This window comes from Candida jiufengensis (assembly GCF_024610255.1).
Source record: "Candida jiufengensis strain CBS 10846 chromosome Unknown scaffold5, whole genome shotgun sequence".
Classification (NCBI taxonomy): domain Eukaryota; kingdom Fungi; phylum Ascomycota; class Pichiomycetes; order Serinales; family Debaryomycetaceae; genus Lodderomyces; species Lodderomyces jiufengensis.
In genome coordinates, this window is record NW_026261558.1 from 1213217 (window position 1) to 1237661 (window position 24445).

The 24445-nt window shown below is 27.6% G+C and overlaps 11 protein-coding genes across 11 annotated transcripts; 4 read left to right on the top strand and 7 right to left on the bottom strand. All coding sequences in view use genetic code 12, as the record gives it.

Moving 5' to 3' along the window:
* Positions 1-159: 159 nt before the first annotated feature.
* KGF54_001938 (uncharacterized protein) lies at positions 160-1594 on the top strand (the record flags this gene model as incomplete). The annotated part of the gene is made up of 2 exons (XM_051762362.1): positions 160-1104; positions 1163-1594. The coding sequence occupies 2 exons, from the start codon at positions 160-162 to the stop codon at positions 1592-1594; spliced, it is 1377 nt and encodes a 458-aa protein (XP_051621476.1).
* Positions 1595-2410: 816 nt separating this feature from the next.
* Positions 2411-4969, bottom strand: HIS4 (trifunctional histidinol dehydrogenase/phosphoribosyl-AMP cyclohydrolase/phosphoribosyl-ATP diphosphatase; the record flags this gene model as incomplete). Its single annotated transcript, XM_051762363.1, has 1 exon — positions 2411-4969. One exon carries the CDS (start codon positions 4967-4969, stop codon positions 2411-2413), a length of 2559 nt encoding a protein of 852 aa, XP_051621477.1.
* Positions 4970-5239: 270 nt separating this feature from the next.
* Positions 5240-7063, bottom strand: PEX5 (Pex5p; the record flags this gene model as incomplete). Its single annotated transcript, XM_051762365.1, has 1 exon — positions 5240-7063. The coding sequence occupies one exon, from the start codon at positions 7061-7063 to the stop codon at positions 5240-5242; it is 1824 nt and encodes a 607-aa protein (XP_051621478.1).
* Positions 7064-7848: 785 nt separating this feature from the next.
* Positions 7849-8322, bottom strand: KGF54_001941 (uncharacterized protein; the record flags this gene model as incomplete). The annotated part of the gene is made up of 1 exon (XM_051762366.1): positions 7849-8322. The coding sequence occupies one exon, from the start codon at positions 8320-8322 to the stop codon at positions 7849-7851; it is 474 nt and encodes a 157-aa protein (XP_051621479.1).
* Positions 8323-9121: 799 nt separating this feature from the next.
* CAR2 (ornithine-oxo-acid transaminase) lies at positions 9122-10429 on the top strand (the record flags this gene model as incomplete). The annotated part of the gene is made up of 1 exon (XM_051762367.1): positions 9122-10429. One exon carries the CDS (start codon positions 9122-9124, stop codon positions 10427-10429), a length of 1308 nt encoding a protein of 435 aa, XP_051621480.1.
* A 2398-nt stretch (positions 10430-12827) lies between these two features.
* KGF54_001943 (cleavage polyadenylation factor subunit) lies at positions 12828-14189 on the bottom strand (the record flags this gene model as incomplete). The annotated part of the gene is made up of 1 exon (XM_051762368.1): positions 12828-14189. One exon carries the CDS (start codon positions 14187-14189, stop codon positions 12828-12830), a length of 1362 nt encoding a protein of 453 aa, XP_051621481.1.
* A 163-nt stretch (positions 14190-14352) lies between these two features.
* On the top strand, positions 14353-17601 carry KGF54_001944 (uncharacterized protein; the record flags this gene model as incomplete). The annotated part of the gene is made up of 1 exon (XM_051762369.1): positions 14353-17601. One exon carries the CDS (start codon positions 14353-14355, stop codon positions 17599-17601), a length of 3249 nt encoding a protein of 1082 aa, XP_051621482.1.
* Positions 17602-17656: 55 nt separating this feature from the next.
* KGF54_001945 (uncharacterized protein) lies at positions 17657-18718 on the bottom strand (the record flags this gene model as incomplete). Its single annotated transcript, XM_051762370.1, has 1 exon — positions 17657-18718. The coding sequence occupies one exon, from the start codon at positions 18716-18718 to the stop codon at positions 17657-17659; it is 1062 nt and encodes a 353-aa protein (XP_051621483.1).
* Positions 18719-18889: 171 nt separating this feature from the next.
* Positions 18890-19261, top strand: TOA2 (transcription initiation factor IIA subunit gamma; the record flags this gene model as incomplete). The annotated part of the gene is made up of 1 exon (XM_051762371.1): positions 18890-19261. One exon carries the CDS (start codon positions 18890-18892, stop codon positions 19259-19261), a length of 372 nt encoding a protein of 123 aa, XP_051621484.1.
* A 205-nt stretch (positions 19262-19466) lies between these two features.
* HRT2 (putative methyltransferase) lies at positions 19467-20798 on the bottom strand (the record flags this gene model as incomplete). Its single annotated transcript, XM_051762372.1, has 1 exon — positions 19467-20798. One exon carries the CDS (start codon positions 20796-20798, stop codon positions 19467-19469), a length of 1332 nt encoding a protein of 443 aa, XP_051621485.1.
* A 2390-nt stretch (positions 20799-23188) lies between these two features.
* On the bottom strand, positions 23189-23874 carry NHP6A (high-mobility group nucleosome-binding protein; the record flags this gene model as incomplete). Its single annotated transcript, XM_051762373.1, has 2 exons — positions 23189-23592; positions 23712-23874. 2 exons carry the CDS (start codon positions 23872-23874, stop codon positions 23189-23191), a joined length of 567 nt encoding a protein of 188 aa, XP_051621486.1.
* Positions 23875-24445: the final 571 nt, after the last annotated feature.

Below are 24445 nucleotides of genomic sequence, written 5' to 3' on the forward strand. Positions count from 1 at the left end.
GATAACAAAAGATTAAATTTAATTAATGTACGTTGAGAACCCAACCCCTTATCATTCATCATGTTGATATATATATTGGACAGGTTCACCTAAATTCATTGCTGTTCAGTAGTTGCATAATTATATATTAATCAAAATATCAAAAATTTTAATTACAGTATGGCTACAGTTCAAGTATCAAATCAACCAAATTCAGAACTTAAATTACCAGGAAAAGTTATAACTCCACCTGCTATAAAAGATGACTCATCAAAGCAATTATTAGCTGGGGAACATACATTACCTGCAAGTTGGTGGCATTCAGAAAATATTTTTAATTTAGAAAAAAGAGCTATATTTCATAAATCTTGGTTATATTGTATTCACAATTCAAGATTCACAAAACCTGGTGATTATTTTTCATTTAATGTTACAGGTATAAATTTTTTTATTATTAAGTCAAAGAATACTGGCGAATTAAAAGCTTTCCATAATGTTTGTCGTCATAGAGCTTATCCAGTTGTTAAAAAGGCATCAGGTACAAGTACAGTTTTAACTTGTCAATACCATGGATGGAGTTATAATTCAGAAGGTAAGTTGAGTAAGGCTCCCCATTTTGAAGAAGTTAAAGACTTTGTTAAAGAAGAAAATTCATTATTTCCAATCCCAATTCACGTGACTCCTCAAGGTTTAATTTTTGTGAATTTTTGTAACAGCCCGCTACCATTTGAAGATTTTTTTACAGGTTTAACTGAAGAATTACATGAAATAGACTTCCAAGATTATGAATATCATATGTCATATGAACTTCATGGTGACTTCAATTGGAAGACGTTAATTGATGGGTACAATGAGTGCTATCACTGCCCTATTCTGCATAGGAAATTGAGTGCTGCTTTCAACATGGAGACTTATAAGGTGGTTCCAAAGACTAGATATTGTCGTCATTATGCTGCGGTTGTTAAAGAGGAAGAACCTGCTGAGGAATTACAAAATGAAGAGAAATCAGGTTGGTTTGGCTTTGGTAAAAAGGAAAAGTCGTTACCAGAGCAAAGACAAAAAGCAAGTAACACAGCTGGTACAAGTGATGGATTGTGGTGCTATTTATACCCTTCAAATGGAGTTGTACGTCTCTTAGCCAATAAGTTTGATCTTTTCAACAATACTAACCAAACCTTTCTAGAATTGCTACTCCCCTGCATGGTATTCAATCAGAGTGCTTCCTCATTCTGCAAAGAAAACTACCTTACAATATGACATATATACAAAAAAAGGTATCGATGAAGCTCAAAAGAAAGAATTCGTTGATTTTTTACAATTAGTTGAAATAGAGGACTTTGATTTATGTCAATTAACTCAAAAAAATCTTAATGAAGGTATATACTCATCAGGTTATTTACATCCTCAAAAGGAAAATGGAGTTTTGTTCTATCAGAAATTAGTTCGCGATATGGTCAAAGAACATTTTGAAATGGAACAAGCTAATGGTGGATTACCTATTGACCCTGCTTCTATTCAAGCTAATCCCAAAAATAAAGAGATTTTAGAGTTGGAAAAGATTTGTCAAACTTTAGATTGTTCAAGTGGTAATGGTGATAGTAAAATGGATTGGTAAAAAAGACGATTCATGAATATAAGAAAATAATATAGTTTCTATATACATATAAATAAATAAGTTTGATTTTTTACTTAGTGGTATTAAAGTAATCCTAGTTTTTCCATTCTGGTTTCAACTGCTCTTCTATGAGCTTCGTACAATGAGTGCTATCACTGCCCTATTCTGCATAGGAAATTGAGTGCTGCTTTCAACATGGAGACTTATAAGGTGGTTCCAAAGACTAGATATTGTCGTCATTATGCTGCGGTTGTTAAAGAGGAAGAACCTGCTGAGGAATTACAATAAGAAGAAAAATCAGGTTGGTTTGGATTTGGTAAAAAGGAAAAGTCGTTACCAGAGCAAAGACAAAAAGCAAGCAACACAGCTGGTACAAGTGATGGATTGTGGTGCTATTTATACCCTTCAAATGGAGTTGTACGTTTTTTAGCCAATAAGTTTGATCTTTTCAACAATACTAACCAAACCTTTCTAGAATTGCTACTCCCCTGCATGGTATTCAATCAGAGTGCTTCCTCATTCTGCAAAGAAAACTACCTTACAATATGACATATATACAAAAAAGGGTATCGACGAAGCTCAAAAGAAAGAATTCGTTGATTTTTTACAATTAGTTGAGATTGAGGACTTTAATTTATGTCAATTAACTCAAAAAAATCTTAATGAAAGTATTTACTCATCAGGTTATTTACATCCTCAGAAGGAAAATGGAGTTTTGTTCTATCAGAAATCACGATACATGAGTATAAATAAATTGATATGGTTGAGTTTCTATATACATATAAATAAATAAGTTTGATTTTTTACTTAGTGGTATCAAAGTAATCCTAATTTTTCCATTCTTATTTCTACTGCTCTTCTATGAGCTTCTAATCCTTCAACTTCAGCTAATGTCATAACAGCTTTACCAATACTTTTCAAACCTTGTTCAGTAACATCTTGAGAAGTAATAAATTTTTGGAAAGTAGCAGTGTTGACACCAGAATATTGCCTTGCATACCCATAAGTTGGTAATGTATGATTAGTACCACTTGAGTAATCACCACACGATTCTGGTGATAATGCACCAACGAATACCGAACCTGCATTTTCTATATAATCTGGAACGTATTTTTTAGCATTTGAAATTTGTAAAATTAAATGTTCTGGTGCATACTTGTTGGAAAGTTTAAAAGCATCTTCATAAGTTTTACATAACAAAATGAATGAATGAGATAAACATTTTGCAACTATATCTTTTCTTGGTAATTTAATAGCTTGATCATAAACTGCTTTTTCAAATTCTTTAACTTTTGCATCTGATAATGAAACTCCAATTAATATAACTTGTGAATCAATACCGTGTTCAGCTTGTGATAATAAATCACTGGCAACAAAATCAGCATCTGCTTCTTCATCTGCAATAACCAATACTTCACTTGGACCTGCTGGCATATCTATCGAGCATAAAGCTTGAGTATCATTTTGTACATACATTTTAGCAGCTGTAACAAATTGATTACCTGGACCCAAGATTTTGTCACATTTTATAACTGATTCTGTACCATAAGCCATTGCAGTAACTGCTTGAGCTCCACCTGCCATTACAATACATGAAGCACCTAATTTATGAGCTACATAAACAACTTCTGGAGTTAATTTACCAGTTGATCTTGAAGGTGGTGAAGCTATAATGATATTTTTACAACCAGCTACTTTTGCGGGAACTCCCAACATCATTGCAGTAGAAGGTAATACTGCAGTACCTCCTGGAACATATAATCCTACATTTTCAATAGCTTTTGCAAATCTTGAACAATAAACTCCAGGACATGTTTCCACAGTCATAACTTTTTCTTTTGGTAATTGAGCAGTGTGGAATTTTTCAATATTTGACATTGATAAATCTATAGCATCTTTCATTTCTTGTGATATATTCATAAGTTCTTTTGGGAATGGTGATTTTAAAATTGGTGTATCAAGTTTTACACCATCGAATTTTGATGTTAATTCAATTAATGCTTTATCACCATTGGATTTGACATTTTCAATTATTGGTAATACTAATTTCATTATATCTGACGTTTTTTGTACTGGTCTTGACATTGCTTTCAAGACACTTGATGAATTTAAATCATCATTAATTACTACTGTTTCCATTTTGTAATCATTTGTAACTTCTTTTACAGGTTCGGTTTTAGTCTCTAGTTTTTTATCAACTTTTGGTTCAACATATTTTGGTTTAGCATCACCTTTTCTTCTTGTAACTTTCAAAGATTTAACATCTAGATTTTTTTCAATATCTGTTAATTTTACCCCATTTTTAATACACCAACACATAACAAAATACAAAAGATCAGCAGCTTCCCAAGCAATTTCATTTTTGTCACCCTTTGCATCAATTAATTCATCCAATTCTTCCTTTAATTTTGCAACTAATAATTTTTCATCATTAAATAATCTTTTGGTGTAGGAACCTTCAGGTGCATTTTCAAATCTATCAGTTAAAGTTTGATCTAATTTAGATAATCCAGAACCAGAACCGTCCACGGCTAGTTCATCACCGAAACAAGTATATTTTGAAGATTTATGACAAAACCCATATCCTTTCCTATTTTCAACAATAAATTTAACAACATCAGAATCACAATCTTTTGAAACTTGTAATAATTTTTGTGTAGCACCACTTGTTTTACCTTTATACCACAATTCATGAGTTCTTTTTCTTGATTGATATACACCAACTTTTTCATCTATTGCTGCAATTATTGAATCTTTTGATGAATAAACTATTCCCAATGCTGTAAATTCTGGAGCTGGTGAGGTTATTAATGTTGTATATAATCCATCTTGTCTATCTGTTGTTAATGTGCTTACGAATATTGATGATATTGAAATTTTGGAAGGTTCTTCTTTCTTGGTGGTCAAACTTGAAGATGATATTATTGGAATATATCCTGATTGAGCTAATTTGTTAACATCTTCTTGCGATAAATCTTCTGTATTTGTCAAATCAAAGTAAATATCTCTATTTTCTCCATTGTTGTATTGTTTTATATCTTTTAACTTTTCATTTACAATCAAAGCTGATTTACTTTTTTCAGTTGTTGAAGCAAACCTATATTCAGGCAATCCAGCATCTAAAATTTGTTGATACTGGTTGGAATCACTGATAAAAATCTTATTTATTCCAGAATTTAAAATATCAGTAATTTCATCAATTGAAACTTCTTTATTTATTTTAACAAATACTTGTAAATCAATTGGAAATTGTTGTATCCAATGCTTACTTAATTTTATTGATTCATATGGTAATAAATTGTTACCTGTTATACTTAAATTATTGAATTGTGGATCTTCAATTGAAGTTAATAATGGTAGTACTGGGAAACTCATTATTTAATTAATATTTGGTTGTATAAAATGTGTCAATTTAAAAGTTGTTTTATCTTTAAATTTTTCAGATAAAATTATTTGAGTCACTCATAAAAATTTGGTAGCATCTACACCTACCATATCATGTAGATCAAGAAGATGACTAGTTCCAAATATAGATTAAAAATAGTAAAACTACAACTTGAGCTTGAATATAAACGTCATCATTAAAATTCATTGACTATATACACATAAACAGTCATGTATTTAATCAACTTTTGCAAAATTTTCTTAAAAATTAAATTCACTTCTAAATTGATTTAAATCCATATTTGGTTTAACTAATTCCACTAAATCTCTTCTTTCCATTGCAATAAATGCTCTTTTCAAAGTTTCAGTTAATGAAGTAGATTGATTATGATTTAAAGTTGAATTTGAATCAACTCCTTCAACTTGATGCATTGATAAACCAGATAATAAATGTTCTGCAGCTTCTTTATAACATCCAATATTTATACATGAAACCCCCAAGTTATATCTTGCTCTTACAAAAGTTGGTTTTAATTGCAATGCTTTGAAATATGCTTCTACTGCTTCTTCTGATCTATTTGAATTTGCTAATGACGCACCTAATCTATTCCATAATATTGCATCATCTGGTTTTATACTTAATGCAGCTTTGAAACAATCAATAGTTTTATCAAAATCTTCATTTGCATAAAATAATACTCCCAATCCCATTTGTACATCAGCATCCATACTTGCATGATCTGGTGATATTTGAGCAGCTTTTAAGAATAATTCTGTAACTCTTCTATTTAATGAAAATCTATCTTCATCTGTAATCTCTGGATTTTCTTGTCTGGCTTTATCTGCAACTTGTGGATATTTTGTTGATATCCATCTTTCTAAAGTTGCAAAAGCTGCATTATCATAACCTTCATTTATATATGATATAGCTAAATTCATTAAAGCTTCTGAATTTTCTGGGTTTAATTCTAAACATTTTTCCAAGGCCGATATACCAGCAATTTCTTTTTCATTCTGAGTTTGTACTTCACCTAATTTTAACCAAGCATCAACATGATTTTCATTTTTTTGTATTGCTGCTTCAAATGCCAAAGCTGCTTCAGATAATTTTGCACCATTTTCCATTAATTGTAAACCAATTTCATACGGATCTTGATCTTGTGGTAAATCCAAAAATTGATTTGTCTTGGAATCTTCAAATTGATAATCACCAAAATGAGCCCTTGTTGAAGCATATTTTGCAAAATCTTTTTCCCATTGATTCATATCTGGTGGAAATGTTTCTTTTTGTGTATGTTTAAATTCTTCATATTGTTGTTCTATAAAATCATTCTCCAAAGCTTCTGAATTAAGACTATCCCAAACTTCTTGAAAAGTTGCTTGATATTTATCATCAATTACAATATCATCTTGATCATCAGCTAATTTTGCTTCTTCTTTAACATCATCTGACAATTCTTCAATTTTTTTAAATTGGTCATCCCAGTCTACTTGTTGATCTGTTTCTTCTTTTTGATGTTGTTGTGATATTTGTTGTGGTTGTTGTTGTTGGAAATTCGAAGACATACTCATACCCATCATTGGCCTATAGTTCATCATTGGTCTATATGAATTATATTGTTGTTGGTTTGCATTTAGTTGTTGATCTTGATGTTGTTGTAAAGTTTGAGGTTGTTGAAGTATTGGTTGTTTAAATTCATTAGCCCATTGTCCATTTTTGGTCATTGGTGTTGATATATTTTGTTGTTGTGGAATAGGTGAATGAGATTGTTGTTTAAAATCTTGTGACCAGTTTGAAGGTTGTTGATGTTGAGGTAATTGATTCATATGATTTAATTCATGTTTCATTTGTTGAAATTGAAATGAATTTTGTTGAGAGCTTCCATTATTCATAAATTGATCTAAATTTTGTCTATCTCTTATATTAATCAAATTATCCTTTTTAAACCCTTGATTGTTTAAAATGGGATTACCATGTTGTGATACTTGTTGCTGTAATGATCTATCTTGTTGAGTATGTTTATTTAATTGTGATACAACATTACCATTGACAGCGCATTCTGATCCTCCTCCTACAAATGACATGATATATGACTATTATTTATATTTGTTGAAAGTGTAAATAAGTTTATGAAACAAAGTTGATTATTTGATTCCAACTAATTATGTTGAATATGTTTTGTAAATAAAATAAATTCTTTAAATAGAATGGCAAAATGAAACAAAACTTTGATAAATAATGTACTTCAAATAAATAAATTACTAATTATAAATTTGATCTTAATTTTTTTCCTTCCCCCACTTTAAAAAAATAATTTTAATATTTTAATTTACCGAAATCAATCAGATTTTATTATATGCAGTACTACTAATTCTTAATACTAAGATATTCTTATCTCTCTCACATGCTAAATATTTATAATTATACACAAAATTCTATCCGCTACTTCGTCTAAAGTTCCGTTTTGAATTTACTACAGCTCGGTCGTATCCTAGCGTCAAAATTATTATTGTTCGTACTAAACTTTTTTCGCTGAATTCATTAGGGCGGTTAGGTCAAATGTACTGAATTAATACCTTGTCAAATTATTGAACTCTTTTATTAATCCAGGAACACTAGTATAATCGGTTTTGTGGTTTTGAAACAATCTCCATCAAAGATATCAAATCTTTAATGGATTTACTTCGAGGGATCAAAGAACTGCCATCACCCTCTCATACTTAATGAAAATGGTTGAGTCATATAAAAACATAGCAAATTATTATATATTAAACAAATTATAAGAAGAATTGAAAATTATTATACAAACAAATAACAAATAAGTAAAATAAAACTATCGAAAGCAAAATGTTCCTTGAATGGGACCCGTTTAAAATTCTTCATTAAAACTTAAAGCTCCATATTTAGCTTGATATTGAGCAATTTCAGGTTCAATGAAATTATTATTGTTATTATTCATATTCAAATTAATACCACTATTATTACCATTCTCTTGGAATTTTCTTTTCAATGGGTTTTGTTGTTGATTATTATTATTATTGAAAAATGATTCTTCGTTAAAACTTTCTAACGTTTGAATTGGAGCATTATTAATTTGAAAATAACTATCCCATTCTTCTAAATTTGATAAAGTTCTTGTACTTTCAGAATTACTTAACATTGGAGGTTTATTATTTAAATTTGAAGGTAATGGAACTCTTTGATAGTTTCCAGAAAAATTCAACCTTTGTCCTTTATTATAACCTTCACTAACTGATTTTCTTGCATTCATTGAATTCTCAATAATTTTAGCTCTTGTTTCTTCATCTATATATGATGATGATCTTGAATATGATGATTCCATTGATGAATTTGTTGATAAATAAGGTCTCTTAAATTCTCTTTCCATCGTTTTTATTTAGTTAATTAATTTCTTTTTTATTGAATGATATTTATTATAAAGTTGTTATGTAATGTTCAAACTAAAAAGTCTGGCTAATGAATTATTATAATATTAATAAGGGATGAAGTAATATTATGTGGTTAAAAAAAAAAAGAAAGGTTAGGTGAATCTCTATTCAAAATTAAAGATAGTGAATCGGCACTGTGTGGAATTTATTGATTCTTCTTTGCTGGTTTTGTTTAAATGATTGGATGGTTGATATGATTGATTTAATATAATATCTTGTTAATCAAATTTGATATTCTGTTTAAAGAACCTCCCTTTCAATAAATAAAAATGTATTTTTGATCATATTACACTACTATTTATATCCTTCCTAATTAAGTTTAATTAATTTCCATTTTGTTTGGTAGCATTATATAATGTTTGGTAGCGATAAAATTTTCAGTTGTTAACTTCCATTAACTGAAACATTTGATCTTGTAACTTAATAAATCATTCTTAGTGTATTAATATTAATATTACAGTTTTATCATATCAACATATTTATATATTGCTTCAATTGCCTATAGCGTTTAATTAAAAAATTTTATCATTAATTTTCTTGATTTTATTTTCAATTAATTGAATTGTATAAATAAACAACAAATATATCATTCAAAATTTTTTATATTAATTTTTCAATTTAATTAATTCAACTACTTTAAGTTTTATACATATTTATTCAATTTCTTAAATTTTTCACAACAATAAGTAAAAAATGTCTGGACCAGATTTTAAAGTTTCATCAACACAAGCACGTGAATTAGAAGAAAAATATTCAGCTCATAATTATCATCCATTACCTGTTGTATTTACAAAAGCAAAAGGTGCACATGTTTGGGATCCAGAAGGTAAAGAATATTTAGATTTTTTATCTGCATATTCAGCAGTAAATCAAGGTCATTGTCATCCAAAAATTATTGAAGCATTAGTAGATCAAGCTCAAAATTTAACATTATGTTCAAGAGCATTTTCATCTGATATTTTTGGAGTTTATGCAAAATATATAACTGATTTTTTCAATTATGAAATGGTATTACCAATGAATACTGGTGCAGAAGCTGTTGAAACTGGATTAAAATTAGCAAGAAGATGGGGTTATGTCAAAAAGGGAATTCCTCAAAATGAAGCTATTATATTATCAGCAGTTAATAATTTTCATGGTAGAACTTTAGGAGTTATTTCAATGTCAACAGATGAAGATGCAACAACAAATTTTGGACCATATTTACAAAATGTTGGACCACAAATTCCTGGAGAACCAAAAGGTTCATTAATAAGATATGGAGAAATTGAAGATATTGAAAAAGCTTTTAAAAATGCTGGTGATAAAATTGCTGCAATTTTATTAGAACCAATTCAAGGTGAAGCAGGTATTGTTGTACCACCAGCAGATTATTTACCAAAAGTTTCAGAATTATGTAAAAAATATAATGTTTTATTAATTTGTGATGAAATTCAAACTGGTATTGCAAGAACTGGTAAAATGTTATGTTATGAACATTCACCAAATGTTAAACCTGATATTATTTTATTAGGTAAAGCTATATCTGGTGGTGTATTACCAGTTAGTGCAGTATTATCATCAAAAGAAATTATGTTAACATTAGAACCAGGATCTCATGGTTCAACTTATGGAGGTAATCCATTAGCTTGTAGAGTTGCAATTGCAGCATTACAAGTTATAAAAGATGAAAATTTAGTTGAAAGATCAGAAAAATTAGGTGAATTATTAAGATCAAAATTAGAAGAATTAAAATCTCAAAGTAATGGAATGATAAGTGAAGTTAGAGGTAAAGGTTTATTATCAGCTATAGTTATAGATGAATCGAAAACAAATGGTAGAACTGCATGGGATTTATGTTTATTGATGAAAAATCATGGAGTATTAGCAAAACCAACTCATGATAATATTATTAGATTAGCTCCTCCTTTAGTTATAAGTGAAGAAGATTTATTAAAAGGTGTCGATTCTATAAAACAATCCTTGAAAGAATTACCAAATGTTGAAAAAACTGCTCATTAATTTCATGTTAAAAATTGTGATCAATAGTTTTTCTTTAATTTTATATAATTGGGTTTTAAATAGGTTTAACAAAAAAATTTAATTTACTGTATTATAATTTTTTGGTTGTAAATTAGTATAATAATATCCTTGATAGATCTCCTACATAAGATTGCATAATTTGACACAATCTTTATCAAGATCTGAAACTTTCAATCAAATATTAAAGGATGATAATTAAAGTCGTTAAACTAATCAATAAAAGTTAGTAAATCATCCTAATTGTACAGATTCATTTTTTTAAAATTTATTATCAAAAATCAGACTGACATGCAAATCGTTTTAATTTTATATTTCATTGTAAAATCTCATGATATGTAAGAATAATAAATCATCACTATATTTTTTCAATAATAAATTTCAGATGAGTTTAAATAAAGTTTAAAGATGAAACATACTTTTAATTAAGGTTAAAGTTTTGAAGAGGAAAAGATGAAATAAATCTTAAGAAAAATTCTGCAGAAGGTTTTTTATTTTAAATTTGTTTGCTTTACCACGAGATTAATTCTTTTTTGCACAATTTCCTATAATTTGCCGTATGAAAATGCCATTGATAAATGGTAGAACACTCAGAGCATTTGCGAATTTCTCTTTAAAGTTCGTTTGATATCATTACTACAGTTTGTCTATTAGCAATAGCAGAATATTATCCATTACAAAGATATTTACTATTTCACTATGTACTATTCTAAAGAAAAAAAAAATAAAAGTGTAATCAGGGACCACGGCCGGTCAAGGCCAAAATTTATCATCAACATTTAAGGATTAACAGTCCTTAAACAAACAGTAGACCGTCGTGAAAAATGTGGTGAAATCATCATAAACACTTCAATTTCAAATTCTTTATCTCTCTCTTTTGATAGACAGCATGTCATAACTTTCTAATAAAATCTTCAATACATTATCATTTGAGTATTTTGAAGCCAGTAATAAAGTAATATACTAAAAAAGAAAAATCAGACGCTGAAAGACTATCTTCAACTTAAATTCAGACATATGCTTGTCTATTTGTCTTTTTGATTGAATCATCCTTTTAGTCTTTTTATCATATATATACTTTTATCTAGGATCGTCAATTTGCAATGACTATTGAATGATTTTCCAGAATGTTATGATTATGTTGTCAAAAGCGGCACTGACTAAGATACATCACATATCTATGAATTTAATGTTGTTAGTCAAATAATTTCTCATAATTATTGCCATTAAATCAGAATTGCATGAATGGTATTAAAAATAGGTTGTCATCAACGGGAAACCCGAGTTCTGACTCGTCATCTAGGTAATCATCACATAAAACAGTAAAGATTTGAAAATACATACTCTGTTCTGAATAATTGAAAGATCTCTTTTCTCAAAAATAAATAACTTAATCAAGTTAGTATAATGTTTCAAATTATATCAACAATATATCAAAAATAATCAGTAACGATGGGTTTCTGAGGCCCACCATAAAATGCGTTGTCACTCATAAAATATGTCAGTGCCCAGTGCAATAGTTCCTCATATTGTAAAAAAAAAATAGATAAACGAATTTTAAACATACACTAATAACAAAAGTTAGTTAAATGATTCTCCAAAATGAAACATTGGTTTTAGTTTGGCGTTTAAAAGGAAAATGGGTTATTTATATAAATAATCAGTGGCGTATAATGCAAAAACTTATCAATCACAGAAATTCAGCCAGTAATTCCAGCTTTGTTTTTGTTAAATCATCATAAAAATTAAATAAGCCCAATTCTCCTTGAAAAATTCAAATCAACAATCAAACAATTGACAAAAAATCAGAATGAACATACATTTCTTGATAAAGTTAGTAATTTGAAACTCAAATTGTTGTAAATTGAATTGTGTTGAAAATATGAAAAATGTTCGAAACAAAATATATAGTATATTAAATAAATTTTTCAATCAGTAAACTTGAATAACGTTGTGATCATTCCATTATAGTCACATACTCTAGTTTGAATTTTAATTATTTTTGATCATCCTTAAAAACTTATTTAATATTTAGTTATATTTCTTAATATATTTCAATGCTTTGAATTCAATTCTTGGTCTAAAATAATGCATACATTAAAGAATGACAAATCATATCGATTTATGAATTATAAATAGATACAATCATTATTATAAAATTCTTTTAAAGTTGTAAAAGAAAAGAAAGTATCATGAAGTTGTATTTATTTTTTTTATGTATTGAAAAATTTTTATATTGTAAAATTTAGAGAGAGATGTATCATTATGGGGGTAGTGTATATAAAACAGTTGTATTCTACAAAGTTTTGTTAAAGATTAAATGATTATCATTAATTCATTAAATATATGCTACATATACAAGTAGTCTATATATGTCAAGTTATTTTGGTGCTTGAAAATTAATTGGTGGTATTGGCATTCCAAATGGTGGTGGTGGCATCATTCCCATTGGAAATTGAGAAAATTGTTGTTGAGGTGGTGGTGGTGGTTGTTGAGTATTAGGATCTTGTTTTTGTTTTTTAATACTTGGTTCACCTTCATCTAAATCAACATCTTCTAATGATCTTTTACTTGGATCTTGCATTCCAATTTCCGACTCTTTTGATTCTATAAATTCTTTTAATTCCTTTTCTAAATCTTCATTTCTTATTAATGTATCAATATAAATATCACTTTTATCACAATTTGGACAATGGAAATCATTATCAATTAAAGCATTTTCTAATTCTGTTTGATTGTGATTGAAATTTTTTAATTTTTTTAAACTTGATTTATCTTTACAACATGGTGTCATATATATAGGTGGTTGCAAAACTTTTTCATTTGTAGTTGATAGTACGTCCAAAAATTCAGGCTTGTTATATTTTTGTATTAACGATACTAATCTTGAGTCATATTCTTGTTTTGATTTCATTGCTGCATTTTGTAATTTTGTTTGATAATTTGTCCATGTTTTAGAATCTGCCATTGCAACAGCATATTCACCTTCATCTGTTATTAATATTGCATTACCTTCATTATCTATAACATCACCGTTATCGTTAGTCGTAAAAGATTTAGCATTTTTCTCGACATCTTCTCTTGAAATAGTCTTTAAATATGATTTTGGTATACCAGTTGTTCGCATGATTTTTTTACCTTCAAAATTTGGGTCATTGTTTGTCGGACAATTTTTTATCCAATGATCCTTTTTACCACATCTATAACATATATAACCTGGTGGTGGTACTTCATTTTGTGTATTGGCTGTGGTGGTGGTTGGTTTATAATACACCATTTTATGTTGTGCTAATTCATCTTGAGTTTGAGCCCATGCATTAGATTGATTTTCAAACATAAGTTTTATTTTGTCTTCTTCTGATGCATTTTCACCTAATTGAATAGTTGGTGCTGATGTGGTAGATGGTGCGTTGGCGTTGGTTGTATTTAAAACTTTTCTATTTAGTCTTGGTTTACCAGTAACATATCTTGATGCATTATTAAATTTACCCATTTTTGGATTTGCAGGTGATCTTTTGACTAAAACGTAACTTGATCTGGGTATAATATCATTATCCATTTCATATTCTACATCAGGTTGTTCTGAATGATATAATTTTAAATTAAAATCTGAACCAGTACCTAATTGATTTTGAGTGATGATTTCTTTCTTCAAATCAAATACACTTATAGCTGTACCATCAAAATGTATTACACTTTTATTCTTTTGATGTAGGAACTTATAATATATTACTGATGACATTTGATTTAAATTGTGATGTTCTTGTTTAGCTGATGTAATTGTAATAGAAAGTTTTACAACCAAATTTATAAAACTTATTTTTTTCTCTTTGTAAATTTTCAAAACAGTATTAGAAAACAAGTCATATACACACAGGTTCAAGGGATTATAGTATCATTCTAGGATGGAAGTAGTATACTCAACTTCTAATATACTAGGGTATAAGTCTGGATTACCTGAATTAGAGGTAACTTTACCGTTAAAATATCCACCTACTTCATCATCAACAACAATAACAAATCCAAATGATCAGTTTCATCAACAAACAGCTGTCTCCGGGAGTTTTATAAATTTAGAATCAAATTCATTAATATCCATCATACTGTGCTCAATTTTAAATGATTTAAAAACCATAGATTTGACACCCATTGAGTACAAAAGAAATAATTTAGGCATTAGATTCCAAAATATAAAAATTCAGTTACCAAATACTATTGCATCTACTACTTCTTTAAGCATCATTCGAAAAGGTGAAAACATAGATTTGAATATAATCGACTCGAAGTACTTATTCATAACTTTACAAATTTCAATTGAATCATTCATTCAAGGAAGAACTTTAAATTTATCAGATTTTGAAAAATGGGGTCATATTTCAGTTCCTTACTCTTTTGAGTTGAGATCAAGTCCATATATAATAAAGTCATTGGATGAATTAAATACAATAGTGTCTTTGAAAGATGGGGGATTACTTCATTTTCAAAGAAATGAACCATTATCAGATGTCAAAATTCATACATTTAACGAACCTATTTCATTCTTTAGTGGTTTTTTTGGTAGTGATAAGAAGAAAGAATTGAATGGAATATCTTCAAATTCCATTGTTGATGTATTACAAATAAATGAGTTACTAGTCACATTAACTGCAAGTAAAGAATTAAAATTATGGAATCTACAAAGTCGTCAATATTTATCAACAACTTCTTTATTTAACAAAAAAGCAGGAGAGACTTGGTTAACAACAATACCCACAAAATATCTTAAATTGATTAATGCAAACGGAGAGTTCTTTATTACAATGTTCATAACAACAAATAGTGGAGATTCGAAGAAGAGTAGATTTGCATTTAAGACTTTTAAACTAGACAACACGTCTTTGACAGAACAAGAGCAATTTGATTTACAACCAGAGTTACCTAATACATTATTGTCATCCTCAGACGTATATTATCATGACTCAACATTCCAAAATAACATATGGTTTATTCAAGATTATGAGGTTGAATATATTGGAAAAGAAGTACTTTATAACATTTTGTGGAAATCCAATACGTCGTCGATATTGGTTTCATATAGAATAAACTTCGATAATGGCTCGATAATAGAAATAAAAGCTTCCTCGCCTAACTCACAAGTTGAAAATAATGAATTATCAGCATATCACGAAAGTGATTATTATATACGTAAGATATTTGATTCGGGATTCTACAATGAACTCATAGTTTCAACTTCATTAAGTATTTTAGTTCTGCATTTAAACAGGGAATTTGGTCATATAAATACAAATTTAAGAGAATCAGCTACAACTTTAATCAGTTCCAATTCAGATTCAGATCCTAAATATTTATGGTTTAAACTATATTCTTTATGTGAAGAATTTAGGAAGTTGAGTAATGAAGCATTAGCAATAACATCATCCAATAATGGATATATTACCCTCAATGCAAATGGATTTGGAATGTTTAGACCGTCTCATTATTTTGAATCTTTTATGCATAAAGCTTTGTCAAGTCCAGATGGTGAATTAATTCAAATATTCAATAAATTCAAATCAGCATTATCTTCAAAATCATACCACAAATTATATAGCGAGATTTTGTCAATTCAAAATGGTTTTGACTCAGAAAAAGTTAACGAAGTTTTTACTAGCATATTAGGTAATAAATTAACTGATGAAGAAATCAACTCAATCTTGAATGATTTAAGTAAAATATCCGATGTTTTGGAAATTGTTCACTCATTAGTTTCAAGTTCAGACTTTCAATTAATCAATGAACTTGACAATGTTCGTAAATTAGGTGATTTTTTTCAAGACTCAACTTTTGTCACTTTCAGAAATATAATTCAGCAACATACTGCTATATTGTTAGACTTGGTCATACTATTTTTAATTTGTGAATCTAATGATGAGATTTTGAGATTATTAAATAGTGTTGTGACAACACTACAACGTTACAATACCTTGGATATTATTATGGATACTAGTATTACAGCAGCATCTTCCGGGGATAGAGGGATAAGCAAAATCAACAACTCCTTATTCTGGTCAGCTATTGTTGACAAAGATGCCAACTTAGATAATTTGATCAAACATTCACAAATAAATGATGCATATGATTATTTTTTCAATGACATTTTATCAAAAGATGAATTCATCATCAACTCAGTAATGCAATTGATCAATAATAAACAAGGTCAATACTTACAAAGATACTTTTTAAACAAATTATCCAGATCAAGTGCTGAGGAATTATTCTTGATCGGTATAATATCACTAATCAACAATGAACCAGAAATATTTTTTGAAACATTTGTCAACTTTGAAAAATTTGACAATTTAAATATCAGATCTATCTTTGACTTGAAAAAAAATGAAAATTTAAGACCATTACTAACTGTATTATCTGATGAACCAACCAAATCTGGTTATTATCATGAATTATCCAAATTACTATTAACTCAAATATCCAATAAGAACTCAATTGAACTGAATAATAAATTAATTGAAAACTCGTTAAAATTTGAAGACTTGGCAATAAAAAGTACAGATGTTGACGATTTAAAAGAAGAATATTATTTAAATGTCTTTCACAATGCATTGAATATATCGGATTACAATTTGGTACAAGATGCATTAGTAAATTTGTCAAATTCCTCCAACATAAAGCAATTATTCAAAGAATTTGTAACAAAATTAATTCAACAACATAAATGTAACTTAATATTCCCTTCCACTAATTCAAATACAAAGCTATATCGTGAACATTTCAAGTTGATTGACACTATAATAAATCAAATAGCTAATGATACATCATTAAATCAATCTTTGAAAATCTATGAGATTTTATTTTCATGGAGAAATTTTGGTTGTTCTACAACTACAAATGAATTAAGTGGTGATAAAAGAGGATCATGTGAAGCATTATATCAATTTATATGGAGGTATAAGATGGAATTCAAAAATCAAATTTTTGAACAAGATAATAAAATTAAATTAAAAATTTTAGAACTTTATATTATTATTTTGAATGTTTTGAAAACTTTTGAAGTAGAAGATCGTTGGATTTTGGTGCAAAAAAATGATTCGAGAGAAATTCTTTCAATTAATAATTTACAAAAGGAATATTTCGACTGGTTAAAAACAATAGACTAGATGCTAGATTGTATAATGAATGTATAAATTAATCTAAATCCTTAATTTCTCTCATTTATCCAATATTAGCTTTCATATTACCAGCACCTTTTGGATGTTCATCTTTCCAATCATCCCATCTTCTTTTTTCCAATTGAGCTTCATCATCTTCTTCACTTTCATAATTTTCATCATCTTTTATAGGATCTTTAACTTCTTCTTTCATTAATTTTCCATTTGCTAATTCATAATCTAAATATTCTTCAACTGTCATTGATGGTAAAACTTGACCAGTTCCAAATACTCTATTTTTTAATTTTTCTTTTGTTGTTATTGTAAATGGTTGGAGAATTTTACCTTGTTTTGAAATTAAATCTGAGATTTGATTTTTGGGGAGTTTTTCAACTCTTGTAGTAAATCCAGTGGGGTCTTTCGATTTAATTCTATCGTCATTTAATTCATCTTCGTTGATTTCTTGTAATTTTGGTTGTGGCTTATTTTTTAGTACTTGAATCTCCATGTTCAATAAATCTATAAACTCGAATGACTTGAGTAAATTGAACTTTAATTGATTTATATATATGCTTCTCTCAGTTTCATCGTCGGCATTTGACTTTGAGTCATCTTTCATTTCTTGAAACAATTTAATCTTTTCTTTTAATTGTTGTTCTTTCTTGTAATTGTCTATTTTTTCTTGTCTCTTCAATTGTGGTGATATCTGTATGTTTTCTCCTTCATCTATTAATTTTAATTTTTGTTCTTCATCTTTGTCTAATAATTGATAATTCTTTAAATTAGTTAAAAATTCAATTAAATATGATTTACTTACCTGTAGAAATTCAGGTTTATTGTCAATTGATATATTATTGTTTTTTTTAAGCACTCTTGAGTATAGTTGTGATAAATAAAACCAAATGTTCAAATAGGGAATATATGAGGTTGATAATTCTTTTAATTCTTCATTATCACTAAATAATGATAATGAATTTATGATTTTTAATATTAGTTCAAATTCTTTTATTAAATTTGTAAGTGAAGTCTGATATTCAATTGAGTCCTGTCTATCAGGTGAGTTTAAAATCTCTTCATATTGACCAGAAGCTAATTTAAATCTTTCCGATACTGTTAATTGTTCCATGCTGGTAATTATTTTAAGATGATGAAGTTGAAATTTGCAGTCAAAATTTAGAATTTTTTAGAATAAAAAATAAAATAATATTTACAAAATAATATTGTATCACAAATAAATTTATCTACTTATCATTGTCATTAATCATATTAATCAACTAATCATTACTAAATTACATAAATGAGTGCACCAGCGTACTATGAATTATATAGAAGATCAACAATAGGAGTAACATTAGCAGATGCATTAGATACATTAATATCAGATGAAAAAATTCAACCACAATTAGCAAATAGAATATTAAGTAATTTTGATAGAATAATATCAGAAAATTTAAGAAATGAAAATAATATAGCAAAATCAAAATTAACTTTTAAAGGTGATTTAGATACTTATAGATTTTGTGATGATGTTTGGACTTTTATTATAAAAAATGTATTAATTAAATTAAGTGATTTAAGTTCTACAAATGGTAATGATAATGAAATGGAAATTAATGTTGATAAATTTAAAATTGTTGCTTGTAATTCAAGAAAAGCTGGTGAGACTTGATTAGCAATGGTTTGACTAGATTGTAGGTCAATGTTTTATGTTTATGTGTTTGTTTGTTTGTATGTAAAAAATGGTTAGTAATAAATACAATTAGAGGTTGACAGTACAGTATGATTTATCATAAAAATTATAAGTCTATTAATTGATTTCTATCTAAGATTTCTATTAAGCATATTTTTTGCATGTTTTTTGGTATTTGTTTGATTTACTTGTTATAAGATATAACAGCATATTTCCCACTCGTAGCCCAATTATCAGCTTGTTTTTGTAATTTTTCTTCTAATCCTTCAGGTAATCCAACAACAACATCAGCTTTACAAGTACGTAAAGATAATATTGGTAATCCACTAGTAGCTAAATCTTGAATTGATTCTTTGAAAGTAGTTGTTTTTGGCCATTGTAAATCACCAGTTAATTTTCTATAATTTAAATCACCTTTAAATATTATTAATTTCGATTTTTTTAAATTGTCATATAAGTCACTGAATCCTGGAATTAACCAGTAATTGTAATCTAAAGTCCAAAATGGATGAGATTCCACTATGATTTTTTTGTCATTATAATAATTTTCAATTTTTGAATAAACTAACTCAATAGCTTTTGGATCGGTTTTATATATTTCTGGATAAAAATTCTTATCTTTCATTTGATCAATCAAATCATGAAAATCTTTTATCATTGTATCACTAACAAACCATGGGATTTCTTTACAATGTAAATGGATTTCGTTAGTTAAATTTGAGTCCAATAAATATAAACTTAAAATTAAATCTGCAAATAACTCAAACCCTGAATTATCTAATATAATATCAATTCTTGAATTACTGCCTTGTTTTAAATTAGTTTCATTCCATGCTTGTTTTAAATCATTAACAATAATTTTTTCTTCATTTTTTTTACGAACTTCTGCTCCTTGAACTGATTTAATATCTTCTAAACTTACATCACCTGCTAATAATGATAAATCAGTTGCATTTCCCCATAATGAAATATCAATAAATTCAATAAATAACAAATGTAAAGTTTCTTCATCTGTTTTATTTAATTGTTTACTTAATGATTCATATCTTTTACATAATTCTAATACTCCTAATTCTGATTGTTTGAAAGTTTTAGTTTTTAATCTTTGAAAAATATCAAATGAATGCCAATATGATTCACCACTTAATATGAAAAAATTATTTATGTATTGATATAAATAACATTCCAAGTATAACCAAGGACCAGTTTGCCAAGTTACTTCTTTTTGTTGATTGAATTTTTCTAAACTCTTGTTGAAATGTTTTAAGTCAGGGTTGGCTTTGATTTCTATTTCATTGAATTCACGAACTTTTGTATCATTTTTTAAATCATCTAATAATTGTTTGAATTGATTTATGATCTTAGATCCGGATTCTTTTAAATTTGAATCTTCATCAATTGTTAATTGAACATCATCAATTGCTCCATTTAAAATAGTTGGCCATCTTTTATGAACTGTTGGAAATGCAAATGAGTTCTTATCATCGTTATAATATGGTGGTGGTAATTGAGACATTTGGGAACTGATTGAAAATTGATTTTAAAAAAAGAGGTTGCTAAATTTAAAAATATGTTGCAATAAATTTGGTGATCTACCAACTACTTCCCAGAAAAAAAAATTATTATGGAACAGAACATGTGTTTCATGAAAAGGTAGACAAAATAGATTGAGAAAAAGTTGATTAAAGAACGATCGAAAGTCAAAATAAAGCAAAGCAATTGCAATCATCATTTCCTGACTAAAACCTTCAAAGATCGAATTGCGTGATATATTTAAAGGCATCTTATGCTCTTTAAAGTAAATACCATTAAAGCAATTCAGCTGAATTTATAAAATAACAACCTCTTGTTTCTTTCTTAGGTCAATGTAGAAAAATAAAATGAAATAATTACTTAAGCTAGCCCATTCACTCAATTAAGTGAAGCGAAACTCTAATTTAACTTAATTTTGCCAATATTTATCTTCCGAAGGGACTTTGACTAGCGGAATAGGGTTTTAGTGCATACATTATCCTCACTTCGGCTTTCATTGCGTAATGACGACAAGCCATCAATAGTTTTTGAATAGTCTTTGTCCACCTGCTGTCGGCTGTGTTAAAATGGGGTCCAGTCAGTGTCCTCGGACCTGCAATAATTAACAATAAGTATAATCAAAATAGATTCATAGCAAAATCATATGTCGTTCTTTTGATAATTGTAAAAATATGATTAATTTTGATGCATGCTCTATAGCTTATGGTCCCATTACTATGAATCCTTAATAGATTTTGATTTTGGACAAGAGTTATGTCATCTAAATGAGCAGTAAAGGTGAAGCAAGTAAAACTCTAAGGACCACCATTTTGTTATGAAGTTGTAAAATAGAATACAAATAGATGTAATAAATTAAATTTACAAACAATTTAAATACTATACTTTCTTTGCTTTGAATTAATTGAACAAAAAATCAAACTAAAAAAGGTCATCAACTGTCAAATCTGCTTTACCAACTATGATTTACTTTTCGTTTTAATTGGTTTGAATAAATACTTCTTTTCCACCAACTTGGGTTTTAAAAATAATAATAACAATCTAAATTAGAAGATATTTTAATTCTAGGAGTATGCTTAGGATTAACAACAGGTGGAGCTTGTCAAAGGCCATCCCTGTACCAAAAATCTTAATTAATTAGATTGATGGTTTTTAATGAGAAATTAGAGGTTAAACAGATGAAAGGTTGTGGCCTGCACCACGTAAATTAATTAGGTTAATTTGGGTCGCTCTTGTGCTTGACTTGCTGGCGGTTGGGAACACTTAGTACACGTTTAATTCTGATGGATCATTCAATGAAGGTGAAACTTTAGAATAGGAAATGTTTACAGGCAATATCAAAAAAGTTTGATAATGCTTCAGCGTTTTCTTTTAAGAGTATAAAGTTTCATCTCGTTGTATTAAACTATATAAAACTATAAAAATACAAAACTATAAAAAAAATTGAAGACACACATAATCTGAAAACTAATTGAAAAAAATCATTCTCTCTAATATTAATAAAAATGGGATGGTGATGATGAGATTCAAGAACAAACTCTAATGAAAACAAATTGAATAGTTAATTCAAAATTAAATTTTCAATTACATCCAATGTTGTTGGAATGTAGAATTATCATAAAATCTTTAATGTATATTGTATGATTGTATACATAAAATCTTTAATGTATATTGTATGATTGTATATTTGTTGATAATACCATTTAGTGTAGAACTTTTTTCCAAATTACTCTAATAAATACTTTTCTGTTTTCCAAATAAGATAGATTTGGATATTCAAATAAATATCTGTTTAATAAGTAAGACTTTTGGTTTACTTTTGCTACTAACAGTTGCATAGTGGTAGACAATTAAATGTATTTATTTGCTATATAAACTATAAAGAGAACAGATTAATAAAATTGTAAGACACATATAATCTGAAAATAAACTATAAAGAGAACAGATTAATAAAAAAAATTGTAAGACACTGTCACACGGTAATTTATTTGTCTTAAGTTAGTGACAAGTTCGACGTAGATTTTAGACTTTTCTGCAATCCTAAGTCGCATTACACTTATTACAAAATACATAAATTTAAATTATGTCGAAACGAGAACTTTCTAATACAATTCGTTCACTCGTCTTAAATACATTCTGAAATATGATAATGAATGGTTTTGATTGAAAGAATTAGGTAGAGATTCAATTCTCTTAAATATAGTAGTTTCTCGATAAAATGAAAATATTTATTCTTAATCTTTAAAAATATAAAAACTATAAAAACTTGTAAATATTGAGAAGTATTTATATACTTCAAAAACTAATAAAAATTTATATATAAAAATAATAACATAAAAAAACCACGACATTTACAACAATGTATTATAATTCGATTTATGTCCAATTAGGATAAAAATGGGAATTATCATAAAATTCATTTGAATTTTGTTGATTTGATGAAGATGATGGAGGTTGTTGTTGTTGATTTTGATTTTGAGTTTGAGTTTGATTTGGATTTAAATTAGTTTGATTAAATTGTTGATTTGGGTAAAATTGTTGAAATTGTTGTTGAGGTGGTAATTGATTTTGAAATTGGTAAGGATATTGTTGAGGTGGAGGAAAAGATTGTTGAGGTTGTTGGAATTGTTGGAAAAGTTGTTGAGGAGGAATTGAAGAAGATGATGAAATTGGTTGTTGTTGAATTTGTTGCGGTTGTGTTGATGGTGGTGGTGGTTGTGGTTGTTGTTTAATTTTAGAAGTTGTTGTTGATGATTTTTGGTTTTGTGTATTTATTGATTCTAAACTGAGTTTTTTTTTGCATATTCTGCTTTTTCTTTTTCATATCTTTTTTTATCAGCTTCAGCTTTATTTTCATAAGGAACTTTTTCTTCAGCAGTTAAAGCTTTCCATTTATCACCAAGAGCTTTACCAACTTGACCAAATGAAATACCTGGATTTTCAGCTCTTACAATATCTCTATTTTCATTTGCAAAAAACATATAAGCAGATAATGATCTTTTTGGAGCATCTGGATCTTTCTTTTTTCTTGAAGCTTTTCTTTTTTCACCTGGGGCTGACATATTATAAAATCTTTATTAAAAACTTTAGTTAGTATAAAATTGATGTTAAAACTTTAAAACCAAAAATTTATTAACAAAAAAAAAAGTAATATAAAAAAATATATTGATAAAGTGAAAACCTAAATTGTATAAATAATAATTAATAATTAGAATTCAATATCAATTCAATAATTAATTCAAAATTATGAAATCACAACAATTAGAAAACCAAAACAAATTTATTATTATTAATTATTATTATTATTGTTAGTAGTATTAATAGTAATAATACTTGAGAATATCGTGTTTTGTGTATTTGTTTATACTTTGAATAGTTTATTTTATAAAACTTGAAAAGTAGTGTTATATTGATCAAAATTTGTATTATGTAAAATTATGTATAACAAAATTTAAAAAAAATTGAAATTAAAAATAAAAAATTGTAAAAATTCAAAAATTATTTCCCACTTTTTTTTTGAAATTTCTCTCTCCCCTAAAAAAATTTTGGTTGTCAAAATTTCGTCAACTAGTTAAAAAAATTGTAAGAATAACAAAAATTGTTGGATTAATTGTTAAAATCTTTTAATGAATA